The 19,178-nt window shown below is 45.1% G+C and overlaps 1 protein-coding gene across 1 annotated transcript; it reads right to left on the bottom strand.

The window, feature by feature from the left end:
* Window positions 1–3,750: 3,750 nt before the first annotated feature.
* On the bottom strand, window positions 3,751–18,646 carry LOC115131557 (acidic leucine-rich nuclear phosphoprotein 32 family member E-like). The gene is made up of 7 exons (XM_029663359.2): window positions 18,451–18,646; window positions 8,183–8,332; window positions 7,887–8,009; window positions 6,259–6,421; window positions 6,043–6,173; window positions 5,888–5,933; window positions 3,751–4,124 (listed from the first exon to the last, which is right to left on the bottom strand). The coding sequence occupies exons 1-7, from the start codon at window positions 18,502–18,504 to the stop codon at window positions 4,033–4,035; spliced, it is 759 nt and encodes a 252-aa protein (XP_029519219.1). The 5' UTR covers window positions 18,505–18,646; the 3' UTR covers window positions 3,751–4,032.
* Between the last annotated feature and the right edge of the window lie 532 nt (window positions 18,647–19,178).

The following is a 19,178-nucleotide window of genomic DNA, read 5'->3' as shown; positions in this document are numbered from 1 at the left end:
TGTGGACACCTGCTCATTTTTTAATATATTTTTTTAACCTTTATTTAACTAGGCAAGTCAGTTAAGAACAAATTCTTATTTTCAATGACGACCTAGGAACCGTGGGTTAACTGCCTGTTCAGGGCAGAACGACAGATTTGTACCTTGTCAGCTCTTGGATTTTAAACTTTCATTTCAAAATCATGGGCATTAATATGGAGTTGGTCCTCCCTTTGCTGCTATAACAGCCTCCACTCTTCTGGGAAGGCTCTCCACTAGATGTTAGAACATTGCTGTGGGGACTTGCTTCCATTCAGCTACAAGAGCATTAGTGAGGTCAGGCATTGATATAGGGCGATTAGGCCGGCTCACAGTCAGTGATCCAATTCAACCCAAAGGTGTTTGATAGGGTTGAGGTCAGGACTCTGTGCATGCCAGTCAAGTTCTTCCACACTGATCTCCACAAACCATTTCTGTATGGACCTCGTTTTGTGCACAGGGGTATTGTCCTGCTGAAACAGGAAAGGGCCTTCCCAAAGCTGTTGCCACAAAGTTGGAAGCACAGAATCATCTAGAATGTCATTGTATGCTGTATCGTTAAGATTTCCCTTCATTGGAATTAAGGGGCCTAGCCTGAATCATGAAAAACAGCCCAGAACATTATTCGTCCTACACCAAACTTTACAGTTGGCACTATGCGTTGGGGCAGGTAACGTTCTCCTACATCCGCCAAACCCAGATGGTGAAGCGTAATTCATCACTCCAGAGAAGGCGTTTCAAATGTTCCAGAGTCCAATGGCGAGCTTTATACCACTTCAGCCGAGGCTTGGCATTGCGCATGGTGATCTTAGGCTTGTGAGCAGCTGTTCGGCCATAAAATCCCATTTCATGAAGCTCCTGACGAACAGTTCTTGTGCTGACGTTGCTTCCAGAGGCAGTTTGGAACTCGGTAGTGAGTGTTTCAACCAAGCACATACGATTTTTACGCACTGCAGCACTCTACGGCCGTTCTGTGAACTTGTGTGGCCTGCCATTTCAAGGCTGAGCTGTTTCCAGTTCACAATAGCAGCACGTACAGTTGACCGGGGCAGCTCTAGCATGGCTGAAATGTAAAATCCTATGACAGTGCCACATTGAAAGTCACTGAGTTCTTCAGTAAGGCCATTCTACTGCCAATGTTTGTAAATGGAGATTGCATGGCGGTGTTCTCAATTTTATACACCTGTCAGCAACAGGTGAGGAAATAGCCAAATCCACTAATTTGGAGGGATGTCCACATACTTCTGTATAAATAGTGTAAAAAATGTCCTATCATCTGGCTAATCTAGGTTTTGGACAATATTGACTTTATGACCAAAATTATCCTTTTTACACATATGTTTCTGCCCCTGAACAGGCAGTTAACCCACTGTTCCTAGGCCGTCATTGAAAATAAGAATTTGTTCTTAACTGACTTGCCTAGTTAAATAAAGGTAAAATAAATAAAAAATATTGATGTCACTTAGGCCGTTTTCAAAAACAGAAGTTGCTTTTTAGGATCAGTCTTTACATTTTCTGTGAGTCAGATGATTTCTGTGGCTTCTGTTATTGATAGAGGAACATCTGAGGTGTTTCTTACTTTTGGCAGTAAAACAGCTATCCCCCAAACAAGTCTTTAGCAGTGTGCCTAAATTATATGAATTAACTGGAAAGGTGAAAGCAATATGGCGTCATCCCCAACACTAGCCATCCCACAATAAGGCTTGGAAGGGATAATAGCTGTACTAATCCCCCACTCCATCTGCACAGCACTAAGCAACCCAAAACCAGTATAATACATCGTTAATGGCATGTTCCACAGTGGCCCTGCCCCTCCATCTCTAACATAACCCGTAAACCCCACCCCCTTCATGTCCATTGTGCTCCACCTACCAAGACCTCTCTCATGAATTCTTAATGCCCACGATGCCCAGCAGATGGCAGCTGTGGGTGATATTAGAAAACAAAGCCAGCAGACTGTGTTCGTGAGGAACTGTAACTCATACGCCACAGTGGCCCAAGGCCTTATGGGTTCCATTACACTCACACTCCTCACATCTCACTGAATACCTTGTAAAAAATATTTAGTTTTGTGAGTTTGGTCCAGCCAATGTAATATGCTGACATTCTCACTCCTTTGGTCACTTGTTGGTCAATTGTACATCATTGCTACATGTGCCTAGCAGTGAATGACATTTGTGTAGTTAGGTAATCATTTTCTGAAGACAAAAAACTATCAACTATCAAAGCATTTTCTTTTTCTGTTCATATTTTTTTTTATTCAAAACCCCTCTTTTAAGATGTTTACAGCACACCAAACACATAACTTGTCACAACAGCCAAGGATGGAAAATCATCTATATTGAGTGTGTTGGGTCAGACTTTGGCCCCTTGACCTGTGCTTTATATTAAAACAAAATGACAAAAACGTTTATTTTAAAAAACAAACATGAAACACCAAATGGTTGGAACTGAAACTATTTACATATTGCCTTACAAATAATAGATTAAAGTTCCTGCTATGTAAAATACCAGTACAATTATAAACTAACTTGCATCAACAGCAAGACAAAGTTAAACATGTACTTAGGGATGCGATTAAATCCTAAATCCGAAGCAGTTTGACCTTAACTTTAAAAACATTACGGCCGTGCCACTCTGTCACTTTTACCACAACAGCAGCGTTAACAGTCAGGCTACAGTATTTCAAGCTGTAAACAGATATGTCCTTGTTGACCCATCTGTTATGGATGGATGTTAAGGCCAAACCGCTAGGTTTGATTTAGACTAGAGATTACCGGCCCCGGTCCTAGAAAGCCACAGCTCTGTGGCCCTCAGAAATGTTTTGGGGTCAGTTTGCACATCAGTTGGCAGTGCGCCTCCCCAGGACTAACGCTGGTATAGAAACTGTTAGACTACTGTTTTGGACCTCCCCATCTCCCATTATTTTTGTTTAATTCCTAAAACAAGTCATATACTGTGTGAGGGATTAAACAGTCTTTGCTATGCTATCTTACACGAGACAGGACTTTCATTGATGAGTGGAAACTATCTGGTACAAAATGCATTGAGGGGAAAGAGGAGACCGTTTGTGGCAGACAACGATGACGGTAGAGGTTCCTGAACTTCCTGTTGCCTATTTTCTAGCCTGGTATCCCTGGCTGCCTGAGTAGTGAGCATGGTGCTGTGTAGAGTGCTGTCCTGTAGGGGGCATTCTTTCCTCACCGTGGCCCAGAGAGGTAGATGAGAGTTGGCTGGACCATAGAGAACGATAAGAGGCCTCTAGTGGCCAAAAGGTCATATTAGCATGGGCAGCGCCATTGAGGGCTTCCAACATTTTAATTTAGTCAACTGCGTGGAACTTCCAACTTCATTGGCTGATCCCTCCTGATGACCCTGTTGGAGTAATGTCCAACTGGGTCATCAGGCAGAATCAGACAATCGTAAAGAAGAAAATTGACTACTTCAAAATGGAGATTGCCTTAATGGTGCTGCTCATGCTGTCACAGACACTATAATAGCACAGATACAAAGAGGAGTCCTCTATCTATCTCTATGGGCTGAACTGGACTGGACTCTGGGCTGCATGGCCTGTCATGGGTCTTGGAACGCCATTGGATGTTTGTTGAACACTGACGTCAACGAGGGACAGTGTGGGCCACTTCTGTTGTGCTGGTCATTATTGCGACAGCCGTTCTTAAATTAGTCCATAACACACCTCTAGTTGCAACTGATCATATCATTGGCAAGCCATTCGAGATAAAACCAGCCCCCCCCTCATCCATTTATTTTAGAGCCCTTACACATTGAAGAGATTTGGGGTGGTCGTTTAACATGGAATGATTAACAAATTAATTGTCGATAAAATCTCATTTTCATATTGTATCTCATATATATAAAAACGAAGAAAAAAAACAGCCTCTATAGTGATATCTATGGTATACAAAGAGAAACAATCTGCAAGATCACACTTTTTTGTGGTTATTGTTCTACAGCTTGGATCTGGATCCAGAGGTTCGCTGGGGAAAGACAAGCCTAGTCATCATCGTCGTCATCGTCATCATCATCATCCTCCCCTTCATCCTCAGCATCCCTCTTCCTCTTCTCAACTTTGACTCCTGCCTTCTCTGCACAGAACAAAAGCCAATCAAAATGTCAGAATTTGTCTGATAAAATTAAAAAGACAATCATTTCTAATCAGGACTAAGTCAAAATTAACAATGGCAATCAAATCCAATTGGCATTTCCCTTCATTCAGAATTCGATGATATCATATCCGCAGGCTGTGTGGGAGTTGATGCACAACCCACTGTATGTTCCGCACCCACATACCCATCTCAAAAACACCTGAGGGAAAACAAACACAGTACCACCAGTATACATCTGTTCAGTCACGTAACAAAGTCCACCCTGTAGACTGAATTACCATTAGCGAAACATTGCAAGAGAGGCCAACGTGCTGACCTTAACGGTCGTGTCGTGTGTGTGTGAGCGTCGCAAAATAAAATGTACACATACATTTTATTCAATAATTGCACCCACACTGCTCGCGAGCGTCTGCGTTGCCAGGCGCTTAAATAGAAGTTGATTCTATTTGTGACGCAGAACACGCTGCAAGTCCTGCCTCTCCCATCTCCTCAATGGTTTTTAGAAGCATATACCCAAGTTCCATCTTCTCATTGGGTTTTAGGAACATATACCTATGTGGGTGATTGAAAGATGAACTGAGGTCAGTTGTGGTACTGCACCTTAATATGAAAGTTTGTTGCCAATCACCATATAAAGTCCAAAGAAGAAAAAGAAGCCTGGAAGGAAGCGAGATGACTAGAAACGATTCGGTTTACCTTTTATCTGTGGATTAATTGTCAGAGTAGAGGACCTTGTGCATTTAAGGTAAAATAACAACTCAATGTTTATATCCCAGGACAAATTAGCTAGCAACAGCAAGCTATCTAGCTAAATAGGACATATTAGCAAGCTAGCTAAATTGCCAAAAATGTCTAATGCTTTTCGACCTGTCCCCAAATTAATATAATTGATTCAGATGTTGTTTTGCTATTTCAACCTGCGTATTGCGTTTGGTGTGGGGGGGGCAAAATCAATTTGGCATGTGGTTTGGGCATGGTGTAAGGAATCCAGTTTGGTTTCATGTTAATGTAGTTCTCTTGCATCAAAGTACACTTTCAAAGGCTCCCCAATACCTCAGATCTAATGCGTACATAAGATAGTAGCGAAGTATTCTTGCTGGCAATTTATATAGCTAGGCTTGAGGCCCATGCAATTTCCACAGAGTTGGGTATGGCTTCCTTTTCCTGTTATGCTCCTTGCCTATGGAAAAGTCTGCAGACTAAACTTAAACTTGAGTCTCTTGCCCCCCTGTCGCCCATTTTAAACATTTATTGGAGGATTTTATTTTTTTTATTGCTTGTAACAGTTTCGGGTAATGCAAGATCTTGTGCTGTTAGGGGAATAACCTGTTAGGGGAATAACCTGTTAGGGGAATAACCTGTGTGGAAATGTAACAATCTGCTGCTGTATTGTTTTGTGTTATCTGTGATCGTTTTGTTTGTCTTGTGTAGTTTCTTAATCATTGTACCACCACCCAAAGGACATCCAGCCAACTTGACAACTGTAGGAAGCATCCCTGTGGAACGCATCGACACCTTGTAGAGTCCATGTCCCAACTAATTGAGGCTGTTCTGAGCACAAAATGGGGGAGTGCCGTGCAACTGAACATAAGGAAGGTGTTCCAAATGTTTGGTATACATGGTGTATGTTGACTACATCAATAGATCTGTGTCAGACAAACATATCTGACCCTTTCCAGGCTAGAGTCCATGTACTTGGGTTTGATTACTAGTGACCGGTCAATAACAATTCTTGTCCTCACCTTTTCCATCCTCCTCCTCTGCGTAGTCATCATCATCCTCTTCATCCTTAGGAGTGGGAGGAGTTCACATTCTTTAATTAAGCATAGACTCGAGTCTTCGGAAATAAAACGAAGATGTTCTGAAAAAAACATGACAAATATTCCAGTTGTCTCACCTGGATCTTTTCCTTCATTAGGTAAGAGAGCCCAACCTCTCTTCCTTCCGAGACCTCCTCTTCCTCCTCCTCGTCGTCATCTTCATCGTCATAGTCCCCTGTTGGTCCGGCTCCGTCCTCCCCCTCATCATCTATGATGAAGAAGCATTTCGTTCAAGAAAGTTCCGCTTAAATATCACTGACACCACGTTGTTGTGTTGTGGTAGACATACTCACCGTCGGCGTCTGCCTCTGAGTCAGGGGCCTCGTTGTCCTCCTGGTCGAAGCCGTCCAGGTAGGTGACCTGAGGCAGCAGCTCAAAGATGCTCTCACGGTACTCCTCCAGTGTGGTGATCTCACAGTTAAACAGGTCCAGGCTCTTCAGGTTCTTCAGATTTTGCTGTGGTTTTAGAGAGAAGGGGTGAGAGCACACCCTATCAGACAATCCTTATTAATTAATTATCTCCAAGTACTAGTCTCCTTGTGAATGGGATGATTAGTTTGTGCTATAATATAATACCCGAAGCTAACAGTAGTTTTCCCAGATAATATAAAACCAGCAGCCTCAGGACAAACTAGCCTTTTGGGGCCCTAAACGAGATTTGGTTGCCCCCCCACCCCACCCACCTACCTCGTAGGCAAAACATGCCTCCCCCCCTTGACAAGAAAAGTTTCGGTTTTAAAGTACATTTCCTGCTATTCTACACATTTTTTCCATGGAATGTAAAGAACATTTAGTCATTTTAAAGCATTTTTTCTGCAGTTATACACATTTTGCCATGAGGTGGAGAGAACATGTAGCAATTTTATAACAAATTTCATGTAAGTCTACAAATTTTGCCATGGGGTGGTGTTACGGATACAGGTATCCCGTGGGTGTGTGTGTGTGTGTGTGTGTGTGTGTGTGTGTGTGTATCCTGTGTTCTTTTCTCTCCTTCTCCCCTCACAGGTGAAAATCATCACTCCCCAATCAATCATCAATCAGAAGACACACCTCCTCCTGTTTCCTACCCAATCACAGTTCCTTTCCCTTGGTTTAAAAAACCTGTCAGTTGTTTGCTCTAGAGCTCAATCTCTCTGTAAATGCCATGTCTGTAGATCGCTCTGGTTCACCATCTCCTACTATGTCTCTCTATTGCTCTTTATGTATTGAGCTCTCTTTTGTTTGAGCACCTCCATATCACTTTGTCCTCACCTGTGAGTATTGTTTTTGGTTATGGTGTTTGTTTGCTGGTGGGAAAAGGGGGAAACAAGACAAGTCGCCCATGGGCATACACTACCCCGTAGGTAAACTTTGTTAACACTAGTTAGAACTGGGAGGACCACCCACTGTATTTTTGGTTAGTTAGTTAGCTGTTGTTGAAATAGGCTAGTCTAGCTTAGGGGTGTTTTGGATGCTTATTGTTTCTTTCCTTGGATCCAGCTCAGCCCCTTTTCCTGCTCAAAATCAATGGGGGCCCCTGGAGGTCTGGGCCATGATTATTGCAGGTTTAGATGGCTGGCTAGACTAACTTAACAGTCTAAAAAGTGTTAGCTGACATGGCTAATTGAGGGACTGTCAGTGACTGACATAAGACAAATTGCTGATGCACAACCAAATGTTTTACTTGCACCTTGTGTATTCTACTATATACTAAGTCTCAACAGTAAGTTATCGTTATTCATTGTGTATTTATTCCTAATGTTATCATTTTTCTGTGCTTTTTCTGCATTGTTGAGAAAGCACTTCACTGTTAGTCTACACAGGTTGTTTATGAAGCATGTGACAAATACAATTTGATATAAGACCATGACTGAGTCCCAAAAAACTGCTTCTGCCTGGGACCGCAGAATGCTACAACTGTAGCATTAACGACTCTACTCACCAGGGCCTCAACGTTGCTCAGCTCCTTTATCTTGTTGCCACTCAGGTTTAGATACGTCAGGTTGGGGGATTTCTCTGAAAGTGTCTCCAAATGACCTGAGATATTGTTGTCACTCAGCTCCAACTGTGAGGAAAGAATATAATACATTTCTTGATTAATCATTTAGGGAAAAATATGCAATCCTGCATGTCAAATATTGGTAATTGGGAGTGAAGCCAGAGTGGCTTATAATTCCGCTAACTAAATTATTGTCAGTGAGAATTGATTGCTCAAAAAGATCTGGCTTCCCTACTCACCTTGCGCAGTTTGGGCAGCGACGGTAGCTTTGCCAGGGAGGTGAGTCCAACGTTGACCATGCTGAGGAATTCCAGCTCCTTGAAGTCATCTGTCAGGCCCTCTACTTCACCATCACTGGTGCGGCAGTTATCCACCACCAGCTCTGTCACCTGTAGGAATAGTCATCACCATACATTGGACACTCTTGAAAATGAGATGGTGCATCTCAAGAGATGTCATCCTTAAATTTTAAATCAAATTCATTAAACCAAATTAAAATGCTTAGCTAGTTTGCATTTTTGTTGACAAAGGCAAACATTTGTTAATTCACTATTTTGTAATCTTATTGCATGTTGATTGGAAAAGCTGACCCTTGACCTAAAGTCAGCTGTTTCCTGTGAACACATGCCTTTTCAAAAATGTTCTGCTTGAATGCCTTGTGTGGACAAGACTGAAGCCCTGTCTGGAAAAACGCCACGGCTGGAGTAGCTGACTAGCTACAAGGCTTCAAGAGGTAAAAATATAAATGTGCTAACTAATGATGTGTATAACCCCTGGATGACTGACAGGGGGCACTGTATTGACGCCACTGCACAGTCATCTTCGCACTCCATTTTTTTTTGGAAGCTATAGAAACATTTAATGTCTACATTCTTTGACATTCTATTACAGACATGTTCATGCATACTTTATATTAATTTGCGCTATAATTCACTGAACAAAATATGAAACATTTTCCTTAATGTATTTTTTTTGTACTAATGTTACTGTCCCCACTATAATGACAAAAATACTTAAATATCATGTAACTTTGTCCTTTAAACATTTAATTGAAATACTGTAGAATTACATTCATTCCTATGGAGGATTGGGGAGTGCCAATATGGCCGACAGGTGGCTTCAAAGCCTCAATGGTCAATACATACTTTTGGTCATGTAGTGTCTGTGGACACCTGCTCGTTGAACATTCATTCCAAAATCATGGGCATTAATATAACAGCCTCCACTCTTCTGGGAAGGTTTTCCACTAGATGTTGGAACATTGCTGCAGGGACTTCAGCCACAAGAGCATTAGTGAAGTTGGGCACTGATGTTGGGCAATTTGGCCTGGCTAGCAGTCGGCATTCCAATTCATCCCAGAGGTGTTCAATAGGTTTGAGGTCAGGGCTCTGTGCAGGCCAGTCAAGTTCTTTCACACTGATCTCGACAAACCATTTCTGTATGGACCTCGCTTTGTGCACGGGAGTATTGTCCTGCTGAAACTGGAAAGGGCCTTCCCCAAACTGCCACAAAGTTGGAAGCACAGAATTGTCTAAAATGTCATTGTATGCTGTAGCAATAAGATTTCCCTTCACTAGAACTAAGGGGCCTAGCCCGACTCATGAAAAACAGCCCACGACTATTATTCCTCCACCAAACTTTACAGTTGGCACTATGCATTCAGGTTTCCATTGATCATCCTTGAGATGTTTCTACAACTTGATTGGAGTCCACCTGTGGAAAATTCAATTGAATGGACATGATTTGGAAAGGCACACACCTGTCTATATAAGGTCCTACAGTTGACAGTGCATGTCAGAGCAAAAAACAAGCCATGAGGTCGAGGGAATTGTCTGTAGAGCTGAGACAGGATTGTGTCGAGGTACAGATCTGGGAAGGGTACCAAAAATGTCTGCAGCATTGAAGGTCTCCAAGAACACAATGGCCTCCATCATTCTTAAATGGAAGAAGTTTGGAACCACCAAGACTCTTCCTAGAGCTGGCCGCCTGGCCAAACTGCACAATCGGAGGAGAAGGGCCTTGGTCAGGGAGGTGACCCAGAACCCGATGGTCACTCTGACAGAGATCCAGAGTTCCTCTGTGGAGGAGGGAGAACCTGCAAGTAGGACAACCATCTCTGCAGCACTCCACCAATTAGGCCATTATGGTAGAGTGGCCAGACGGAAGCCACTCCTCAGTAAAAGGCACGACAGCCTGCTTGGAGTTTGCCAACAGGCACCAAAAGGACTCTCAGACCATGAGAAATCAAGATTCTCTGGTCTGATGAAACAAAGATTGAACTCTTTGGCCTGAATGGAGGAGACCTGGCAACATCCTTACGGTGAAGCGTGGTGGTGGTGGTGGTGGCATCATCATGCTATGGGGATGTTTTTTAGTGGCAGGGACTTTTTTTTTTATTTTTTTTATTTCACCTTTATTTAACCAGGTAGGCTAGTTGAGAACAGGTTCTCATTTGCAACTGCGACCTGGCCAAGATAAAGCATAGCAGTGTGAACAGACAACACAGAGTTACACATGGAGTAAACAATTAACAAGTCAATAACACAGAGAAAAAAAGGGAGTCTATATACAATGTGTGCAAAAGGCATGAGGAGGTAGGCGAATAATTACAATATTGCAGATTAACACTGGAGTGATAAATGATCAGATGATCATGTACAGGTAGAGATATTTGTGTGCAAAAGAGCAGAAAAGTAAATAAATAAAAACTGTGGGGATGAGGTAGGGGAAAATGGGTGGACTATTTACCAATAGATTATGTACAGCTGCAGCGATCGGTTAGCTGCTCAGATAGCTGATGTTTGAAGTTGGTGAGGGAGATAAAAGTCTCCAACTTCAGCGATTTTTGCAATTCGTTCCAGTCACAGGCAGCAGAGTACTGGAACGAAAGGCGGCCGAATGAGGTGTTGGCTTTAGGGATGCTCAATGAGATACACCTGCTGGAGCACGTGCTACGGATGGGTGTTGCCATCGTGACCAGTGAGCTGAGATAAGGCGGAGCTTTACCTAGCATGGACTTGTAGATGACCTGGAGCCAGTGGGTCTGGCGACGAATATGTAGCGAGGGCCAGCCGACTAGAGCATACAAGTCGCAGTGGTGGGTAGTATAAGGTGCTTTAGTGACAAAACGGATGGCACTGTGATAAACTGCATCCAGTTTGCTGAGAAGAGTGTTGGAAGCAATTTTGTAGATGACATCGCCGAAGTCGAGGATCGGTAGGTAGTCAGTTTTACTAGGGTAAGCTTGGCAGCGTGAGTGAAGGAGGCTTTGTTGCGGAATAGAAAGCCGACTCTTGATTTGATTTTCGATTGGAGATGTTTGATATGGGTCTGGAAGGAGAGTTTGCAGTCTAGCCAGACACCTAGGTACTTATAGGTGTCCACATATTCAAGGTCGGAACCATCCAGTGTGGTGATGCTAGTCGGGCAAGCGGGTGCAGGCAGCGATCGGTTGAAAAGCATGCATTTGGTTTTACTAGCGTTTAAGAGCAGTTGGAGGCCACGAAAGGAGTGTTGTATGGCATTGAAGCTCGATTGGAGGTTAGATAGCACAGTGTCCAATGACGGGCCGAAAGTGTATAGAATGGTGTCGTTTGCGTAGAGGTGGATCAGGGAATCGCCCGCAGCAAGAGCAACATCATTGATATACACAGAGAAAAGAGTCGGCCCGAGAATTGAACCCTGTGGCACCCCTATAGAGACTGCCAGAGGACCGGACAACATGCCCTCCGATTTGACACACTGAACTCTGTCTGCAAAGTAATTGGTGAACCAGGCAAGGCAGTCATCCGAAAAACCGAGGCTACTGAGTCTGCCGATAAGAATATGGTGATTGACAGAGTCGAAAGCCTTGGCAAGGTCGATGAAGACTGCTGCACAGTACTGTCTTTTATCGATGGCGGTTATGATGTCGTTTAGTACCTTGAGTGTGGCTGAGGTGCACCCGTGACCGGCTCGGAAACCAGATTGCATAGCGGAGAAGGTACGGTGGGATTCGAGATGGTCAGTGACCTGTTTGTTGACTTGGCTTTCGAAGACCTTAGATAGGCAGGGCAGAATGGATATAGGTCTCTAACAGTTTGGGTCCAGGGTGTCTCCCCCTTTGAAGAGGGGGATGACTGCGGCAGCTTTCCAATCCTTGGGGATCTCAGACGATATGAGAGAGAGGTTGAACAGGCTGGTAATAGGGGTGCGACAATGGCGGCGGATAGTTTCAGAAATAGAGGGTCCAGATTGTCAAGCCCAGCTGATTTATACGGGTCCAGGTTTTGCAGCTCTTTCAGAACATCTGCTATCTGGATTTGGGTAAAGGAGAACCTGGAGAGGCTTGGGCGAGGAGCTGCGGGGGGGCCGGAGCTGTTGGCCGAGGTAGGAGTAGCCAGGCGGAAGGCATGGCCAGCCGTTGAGAAATGCTTGTTGAAGTTTTCGATAATCATGGATTTGTCGGTGGTGACCGTGTTCCCTAGCCTCAGTGCAGTGGGCAGCTGGGAGGAGGTGCTCTTGTTCTCCATGGACTTCACAGTGTCCCAGAACTTTTTGGAGTTGGAGCTACAGGATGCAAACTTCTGCCTGAAGAAGCTGGCCTTAGCTTTCCTGACTGACTGCGTGTATTGGTTCCTGACTTCCCTGAACAGTTGCATATCGCGGGGACTGTTCGATGCTATTGCAGTCCGCCACAGGATGTTTTTGTGCTGGTCGAGGGCAGTCAGGTCTGGAGTGAACCAAGGGCTGTATCTGTTCTTAGTTCTGCATTTTTTGAACGGAGCATGCTTATCTAATATGGTGAGGAAGTTACTCTTAAAGAATGACCAGGCATCCTCAACTGACGGGATGAGGTCAATGTCCTTCCAGGATACCCGGGCCAGGTCGATTAGAAAGGCCTGCTCACAGAAGTGTTTTAGGGAGCGTTTGACAGTGATGAGGGTTGGTCGTTTGACTGCGGCACCGTAGCGGATACAGGCAATGAGGCAGTGGTCGCTGAGATCCTGGGAGATTAGTCAGGGTAAAGGTAAAGATGAACGGAGCAAAGTACAGAGCGATCCTTGATTAAGTCCTGAGTGCTCTGGAGCAGGTTATTTACATTTACATTTAAGTCATTTAGCAGACGCTCTTATCCAGAGCGACTTACAAATTGGTGCGTTCACCTTAAGACATCCAGTGGAACAGCCACTTTACAATAGTGCATCTAAATCTTTTAAGGGGGGGGGGTGAGAAGGATTACTTTATCCTATCCTAGGTATTCCTGAAAGAGGTGGGGTTTCAGGTGTCTCCGGAAGGTGGTGATTGACTCCGCTGTCCTGGCGTCGTGAGGGAGTTTGTTCCACCATTGGGGGGCCAGAGCAGCGAACAGTTTTGACTGGGCTGCGCGGGAACTGTACTTCCTCAGTGGTAGGGAGGCGAGCAGGCCAGAGGTGGATGAACGCAGTGCCCTTGTTTGGGTGTAGGGCCTGATCAGAGCCTGGAGGTACTGAGGTGCCGTTCCCCTCACAGCTCCGTAGGCAAGCACCATGGTCTTGTAGCGGATGCGAGCTTCAACTGGAAGCCAGTGGAGAGAGCGGAGGAGCGGGGTGACGTGAGAGAACTTGGGAAGGTTGAACACCAGACGGGCTGCGGCGTTCTGGATGAGTTGTAGGGGTTTAATGGCACAGGCAGGGAGCCCAGCCAACAGTGAGTTGCAGTAATCCAGACGGGAGATGACAAGTGCCTGGATTAGGACCTGCGCTGCTTCCTGTGTGAGGCAGGGTCGTACTCTGCGGATGTTGTAGAGCATGAACCTACAAGAACGGGCCACCGCCTTGATGTTAGTTGAGAACGACAGGGTGTTGTCCAGGATCACGCCAAGGTCCTTAGCGCTCTGGGAGGAGGACACAATGGAGTTGTCAACCGTGATGGCGAGATCATGGAACGGGCAGTCCTTCCCGGGAGGAAGAGCAGCTCCGTCTTGCCGAGGTTCAGCTTGAGGTGGTGATCCGTCATCCACACTGATATGTCTGCCAGACATGCAGAGATGCGATTCGCCACCTGGTCATCAGAAGGGGGAAAGGAGAAGATTAATTGTGTGTCGTCTGCATAGCAATGATAGGAGAGACCATGTGAGGTTATGACAGAGCCAAGTGACTTGGTGTATAGCGAGAATAGGAGAGGGCCTAGAACAGAGCCCTGGGGGACGCCAGTGGTGAGAGCGCGTGGTGAGGAGACAGATTCTCGCCACGCCACCTGGTAGGAGCGACCTGTCAGGTAGGACGCAATCCAAGCATGGGCCGCGCCGGAGATGCCCAACTCGGAGAGGGTGGAGAGGAGGATCTGATGGTTCACAGTATCGAAGGCAGCCGATAGGTCTAGAAGGATGAGAGCGGAGGAGAGAGAGTTAGCTTTAGCAGTGCGGAGGCCCTCCGTGATACAGAGAAGAGCAGTCTCAGTTGAATGACTAGTCTTGAAACCTGACTGATTTGGATCAAGAAGGTCATTCTGAGAGAGATAGCGGGAGAGCTGGCCAAGGACGGCACGTTCAAGAGTTTTGGAGAGAAAAGAAAGAAGGGATACTGGTCTGTAGTTGTTGACATCGGAGGGATCGAGTGTAGGTTTTTTTCAGAAGGGGTGCAACTCTCGCTCTCTTGAAGACAGAAGGGACGTAGCCAGCGGTCAGGGATGAGTTGATGAGCGAGGTGAGGTAAGGGAGAAGGTCTCCGGAAATGGTCTGGAGAAGAGAGGAGGGAATAGGGTCAAGCGGGCAGGTTGTTGGGCGGCCGGCCGTCACAAGACGCGAGATTTCATCTGGAGAGAGAGGGGAGAAAGAGGTCAGAGCACAGGGTAGGGCAGTGTGAGCAGAACCAGCGGTGTCATTTGACTTAGCAAACGAGGATCGGATGTCGTCGACCTTCTTTTCAAAATGGTTGACGAAGTCATCTGCAGAGAGGGAGGAGGGGGGGAGGGGGAGGAGGATTCAGGAGGGAGGAGAAGGTGGCAAAGAGCTTCCTAGGGTTAGAGGCAGATGCTTGGACTTTAGAGTGGTAGAAAGTGGCTTTAGCAGCAGAGACAGAAGAGGAAAATGTAGAGAGGAGGGAGTGAAAGGATGCCAGGTCCGCAGGGAGGCGAGTTTTCCTCCATTTCCGCTCGGCTGCCCGGAGCCCTGTTCTGTGAGCTCGCAATGAGTCGTCGAGCCACGGAGCAGGAGGGAGGACCGAGCCGGCCTGGAGGATAGGGGACATAGAGAATCAAGGGATGCAGAAACGGAGGAGAGGAGGGTTGAGGAGGCAGAATCAGGAGATAGGTTGGAGAAGGTTTGAGCAGAGGGAAGAGATGATAGGATGGAAGAGGGAGAGAGTAGCGGGGGAGAGAGAGCGAAGATTGGGACGGCGCGATACCATCCAGTAGGGGCAGTGTGGGAAGTGTTGGATGAGAGCAAGAGGGAAAAGGATACAAGGTAGTGGTCGGAGACTTGGAGGGGAGTTGCAGTGAGGTTAGTGGAAGAACAGCATCTAGTAAAGATGAGGTCGAGCGTATTGCCTGCCTTGTGAGTAGAGGGGGAAGGTGAGAGGGTGAGGTCAAAAGAGGAGAGGAGTGGAAAGAAGGAGGCAGAGAGGAATGAGTCAAAGGTAGACGTGGGGAGGTTAAAGTCGCCCAGAACTGTGAGAGGTGAGCCATCCTCAGGAAAGGAGCTTATCAAGGCATCAAGCTCATTGATGAACTCTCCGAGGGAACCTGGAGGGCGATAAATGATAAGGATGTTAAGCTTGAAAGGGCTGGTAACTGTGACAGCATGGAATTCAAAGGAGGCGATAGACAGATGGGTAAGGGGAGAAAGAGAGAATGACCACTTGGGAGAGATGAGGATCCCGGTGCCACCACCCCGCTGACCAGAAGCTCTCGGGGTGTGCGAGAACACGTGGGCGGACGAAGAGAGAGCAGTAGGAGTAGCAGTGTTATCTGTGGTGATCCATGTTTCCGTCAGTGCCAAGAAGTCGAGGGACTGGAGGGAGGCATAGGCTGAGATGAACTCTGCCTTGTTGGCCGCAGATCGGCAGTTCCAGAGGCTACCGGAGACCTGGAACTCCACGTGGGTCGTGCGCGCTGGGACCACCAGATTAGAGTGGCCGCGGCCACGCTGTGTGGAGCGTTTGTATGGTCTGTGCAGAGAGGAGAGAACAGGGATAGACAGACACATAGTTGACAGGCTACAGAAGAGGCTACGCTAATGCAAAGGAGATTGGAATGACAAATGGACTACACGTCTCAAATGTTCATTTATCAGTTATCAGACTGGGGCAAAGGTTCACCTTCCAACAGGACAACAACCCTAAGTACACAGCCAAGACAACGCAGGAATGGCTTCGGGTCTCAAGTTTCTGAATGTCCTTGAGTTGCCCAGCCAGAGCCTGGACTTGAACCCTAACGAACATCTCTGGACAGACCTGAAAATAGCTGTGCAGTGACGCTCCCCACCCAACCTGATACAGCTTGAGAGGATCTGCAGAGAAGAATGGGGAAAAACTCTCCAAATACAGGTGCGCCAAGCTTGTAGCGTCATACCCAAGAAGAGTCTAATCGCTTCCAAAGGTGCTTCATCAAAGTCCAGAGTAAAGTGTCTGAATACTTATGTAAATGTCATATTTCCATTTATTTATTTTTTACATTTGCAAAAAAAAATCTAAACATGGTTTTGCTTTGTCAGTATGGGATATTGTGTGTAGATTAATGAGGGTAAAATATTTAATCAATTTTAGAATAAGGCTGTAAAGTCACAATGTGGAAAAAGTCAAGGGGTCTGAATACTTTCCGAATGCACTGTATTATCGTACCTTTTAAAATTGAAAATAATACGCTCCTCAAAACAAGAGATGGTAAAGGAGGCTGGTGTTGTCACAGCCTTAGTCTGGTTTAATCTTCACCTAATGCCTCTCGATTGTAAAGGACCAGTTCTGTGCACATCTTGATATCGTCATTGAGTGAGAAACAGTGGAGATGTAGCCTACATCCTATTAATGGACTTCACTGCTGAATGCACAGCAGTTATGCAACTACAGAAATGGTAAGAGAAATAAATAGGTTTGTCGAAGGCTAGAGTCAGTGGCATGAATGACTGGGGACCTGGTTTGTCAATCCTCAAACAAGCGCCGTCTCTGAGGGTTGGGGGATTTACTGTAGCCTAATCTACTAAATTGGGGGGAGGTCTGAGCCCCGCACGCCATCTGCCATATTACTTAAATTCATCAAATGCAGAACAGGACCGCAAACGCTGCTACACTTGAATGTATACATATACGTTTTACAGAGACATCGTCGTCGTTAATGTCCCGAGGAAAAGCCTGTCGTTACATAATCACTACATCATGGAGGCAAAATAGACTATTTGTTTTCCGATGAGAGTACAAGTAGGTTGTTTAAATGGCCGGCTGAGTGAATCGTATATTCGCTTGGAAGTAGACTTTCTACATTTTGATTTAGGCCTACATGTAACGTTAGCCGTATAATATGAAACAATTTATCAATTTGCTTATCTAAATCGAGTTAAACTGGTTATCGCCGTTAAAATGTGCTCGTGTATAGATGTAACAAAATGACTTCCACTCCCCGCCCGTCAGAAACGGGGCTCAACAGCCTGTACTGTACAAAAAAAAATCCGCTACACTGACGCCACCGTAGACAGTGACTGCGCGTCTCGCTCCGACAACGGTCAGCTTGCGTGCATGCTGGTTTTATTGCTTATACATTCTTTCAGGCGCTGTTCATTCGAGTATTGATGTTTAAATCCCGTAAACTTTTAAAAATGCTACGGTAAAATAAATTGGTCTTAACAATTCGATTAGTAAAATGTCCGCTCAGAGAAACCAACCAGCTTGTTTTGACATTTGGTTAACCTGCTAAGATCTGTTACGCATGGAAAGCTTGAGTTTTTAAAATTCGACTGATAGTTATTTGCATCAACATTCATATGGAATAACATCAGGCAACTTCCAAGACAAACCAATTAATCGCTTCCCGAGGGCTATCAAAAGTTATTTTACATTTCCATATCAGTTGTGAATTCTCTATTTGGATTAGCTTCCTATATTACAGGAGTCAACACGACGTCAGCTGAGCCCTATTAAGATGTTATTGGCTTTTCACAATTAATAATTCTCACAACAATAGCATAATCGGAGCGGAATGTGTTCTTCATAATTATGCCCGCTCCGCCACCTTGAACATCCAATGGATCTCTGGCCGGGCGCAAAACAAGGCGGATGATGGCAAAGACAGTGTTGCAGATCTATAACATGCTATTAGAATCACAAAGCGATCTAGATGGCTTTGTGGATACTTTCAGTTCGTTTTTGTACAGCAACCAACATATGTTGTGATCGGACGAATAATCAGAATCCAAAACAATTTAAACCTAATCGGACTCGCATCCTCTGTTGTCAATGTGCAGAGCGGAGGCTCTTAAGAAATCCTGCTCTTCTCTGGGTTATCGGCTCGCATAGTTATCACCTCCTAATTTAAGATAAATAATGGCAAGATAACTTACCTCCGCTGGTGTCCTATTCCTCAATTCTAAACTGATCCTCTTTTTCATCTCCATTATTAGTAAAATATAAAACACTAGGTTAACGTAAAATAAAAAAATAAAAATATGGCAATACAATGTTCAACTCCAGAGTTTGGACCCACAGCTCGGTTTTCTTGTATGGCCTCAGTTCTCCTACTGATCCTCCATGATACTTAGCACCCAGCCCCCTCTATCAAATCCCGCCCTATGGAGCTCTTGATAGGCCAGTTCTCCATTCCTTCATCTTAATCGGATGATTGAAACGCCAATCAAACAGTTCATGCCGTTCAACATAATCCGTCTCTTACGACGGAGGTGATTGGTTGTGATTGCGCGCGCAGTAGATTTAGATGGGTCAACGCGAACGTCAATATCATCGTTTTAAACCACCCAGTCTTCCTTTTAAACCGTCGGGGGCGTCACTAGTTAACACAGCCACAAAGTCATAATTATGGCTGAACCCCGCTAATTTAAAAAATGTATTGTCTTAAAATCTGATTAAAAAAATAACCGTAACTTTAACCACACTGCTAACTTTATGACTAACCCTAATCTTAAATTAAGCCCAAAATCGGATCGGCAGCTTTTTTCTCGAACATTTTTTTCTCCGGACTAAAGATCCAGACATTTCTGCACATGTGTTCATGTTCTACTTTAAACACAGGCCATGTTCGAGAGAATCTAAACATTAATGTGCCATTGGTAAA

This window comes from Oncorhynchus nerka, linkage group LG7 (genome assembly GCF_034236695.1).
Source record: "Oncorhynchus nerka isolate Pitt River linkage group LG7, Oner_Uvic_2.0, whole genome shotgun sequence".
NCBI lineage: Eukaryota > Metazoa > Chordata > Actinopteri > Salmoniformes > Salmonidae > Oncorhynchus > Oncorhynchus nerka.
Note: the sequence above shows the minus strand (reverse complement) of the source record. Positions and strands in the feature narration are given on the sequence as shown.

What these genes read in the sequence shown, in the direction of transcription:
- LOC115131557 (XM_029663359.2), bottom strand. Translation starts at nt 18,504, where the DNA reads ATGGAGATGAAAAAGAGGATCAGTTTAGAATTGAGGAATAGGACACCA. An exon ending in GGAATAGGACACCAGCGGAG is followed by an intron (nt 8,333 to 18,450) that starts GTAAGTTATCTT and finishes CTATTCCTACAG; the next exon opens with GTGACAGAGCTGGTGGTGGA. An exon ending in CGCTGCCCAAACTGCGCAAG is followed by an intron (nt 8,010 to 8,182) that starts GTGAGTAGGGAA and finishes CTTTCCTCACAG; the next exon opens with TTGGAGCTGAGTGACAACAA.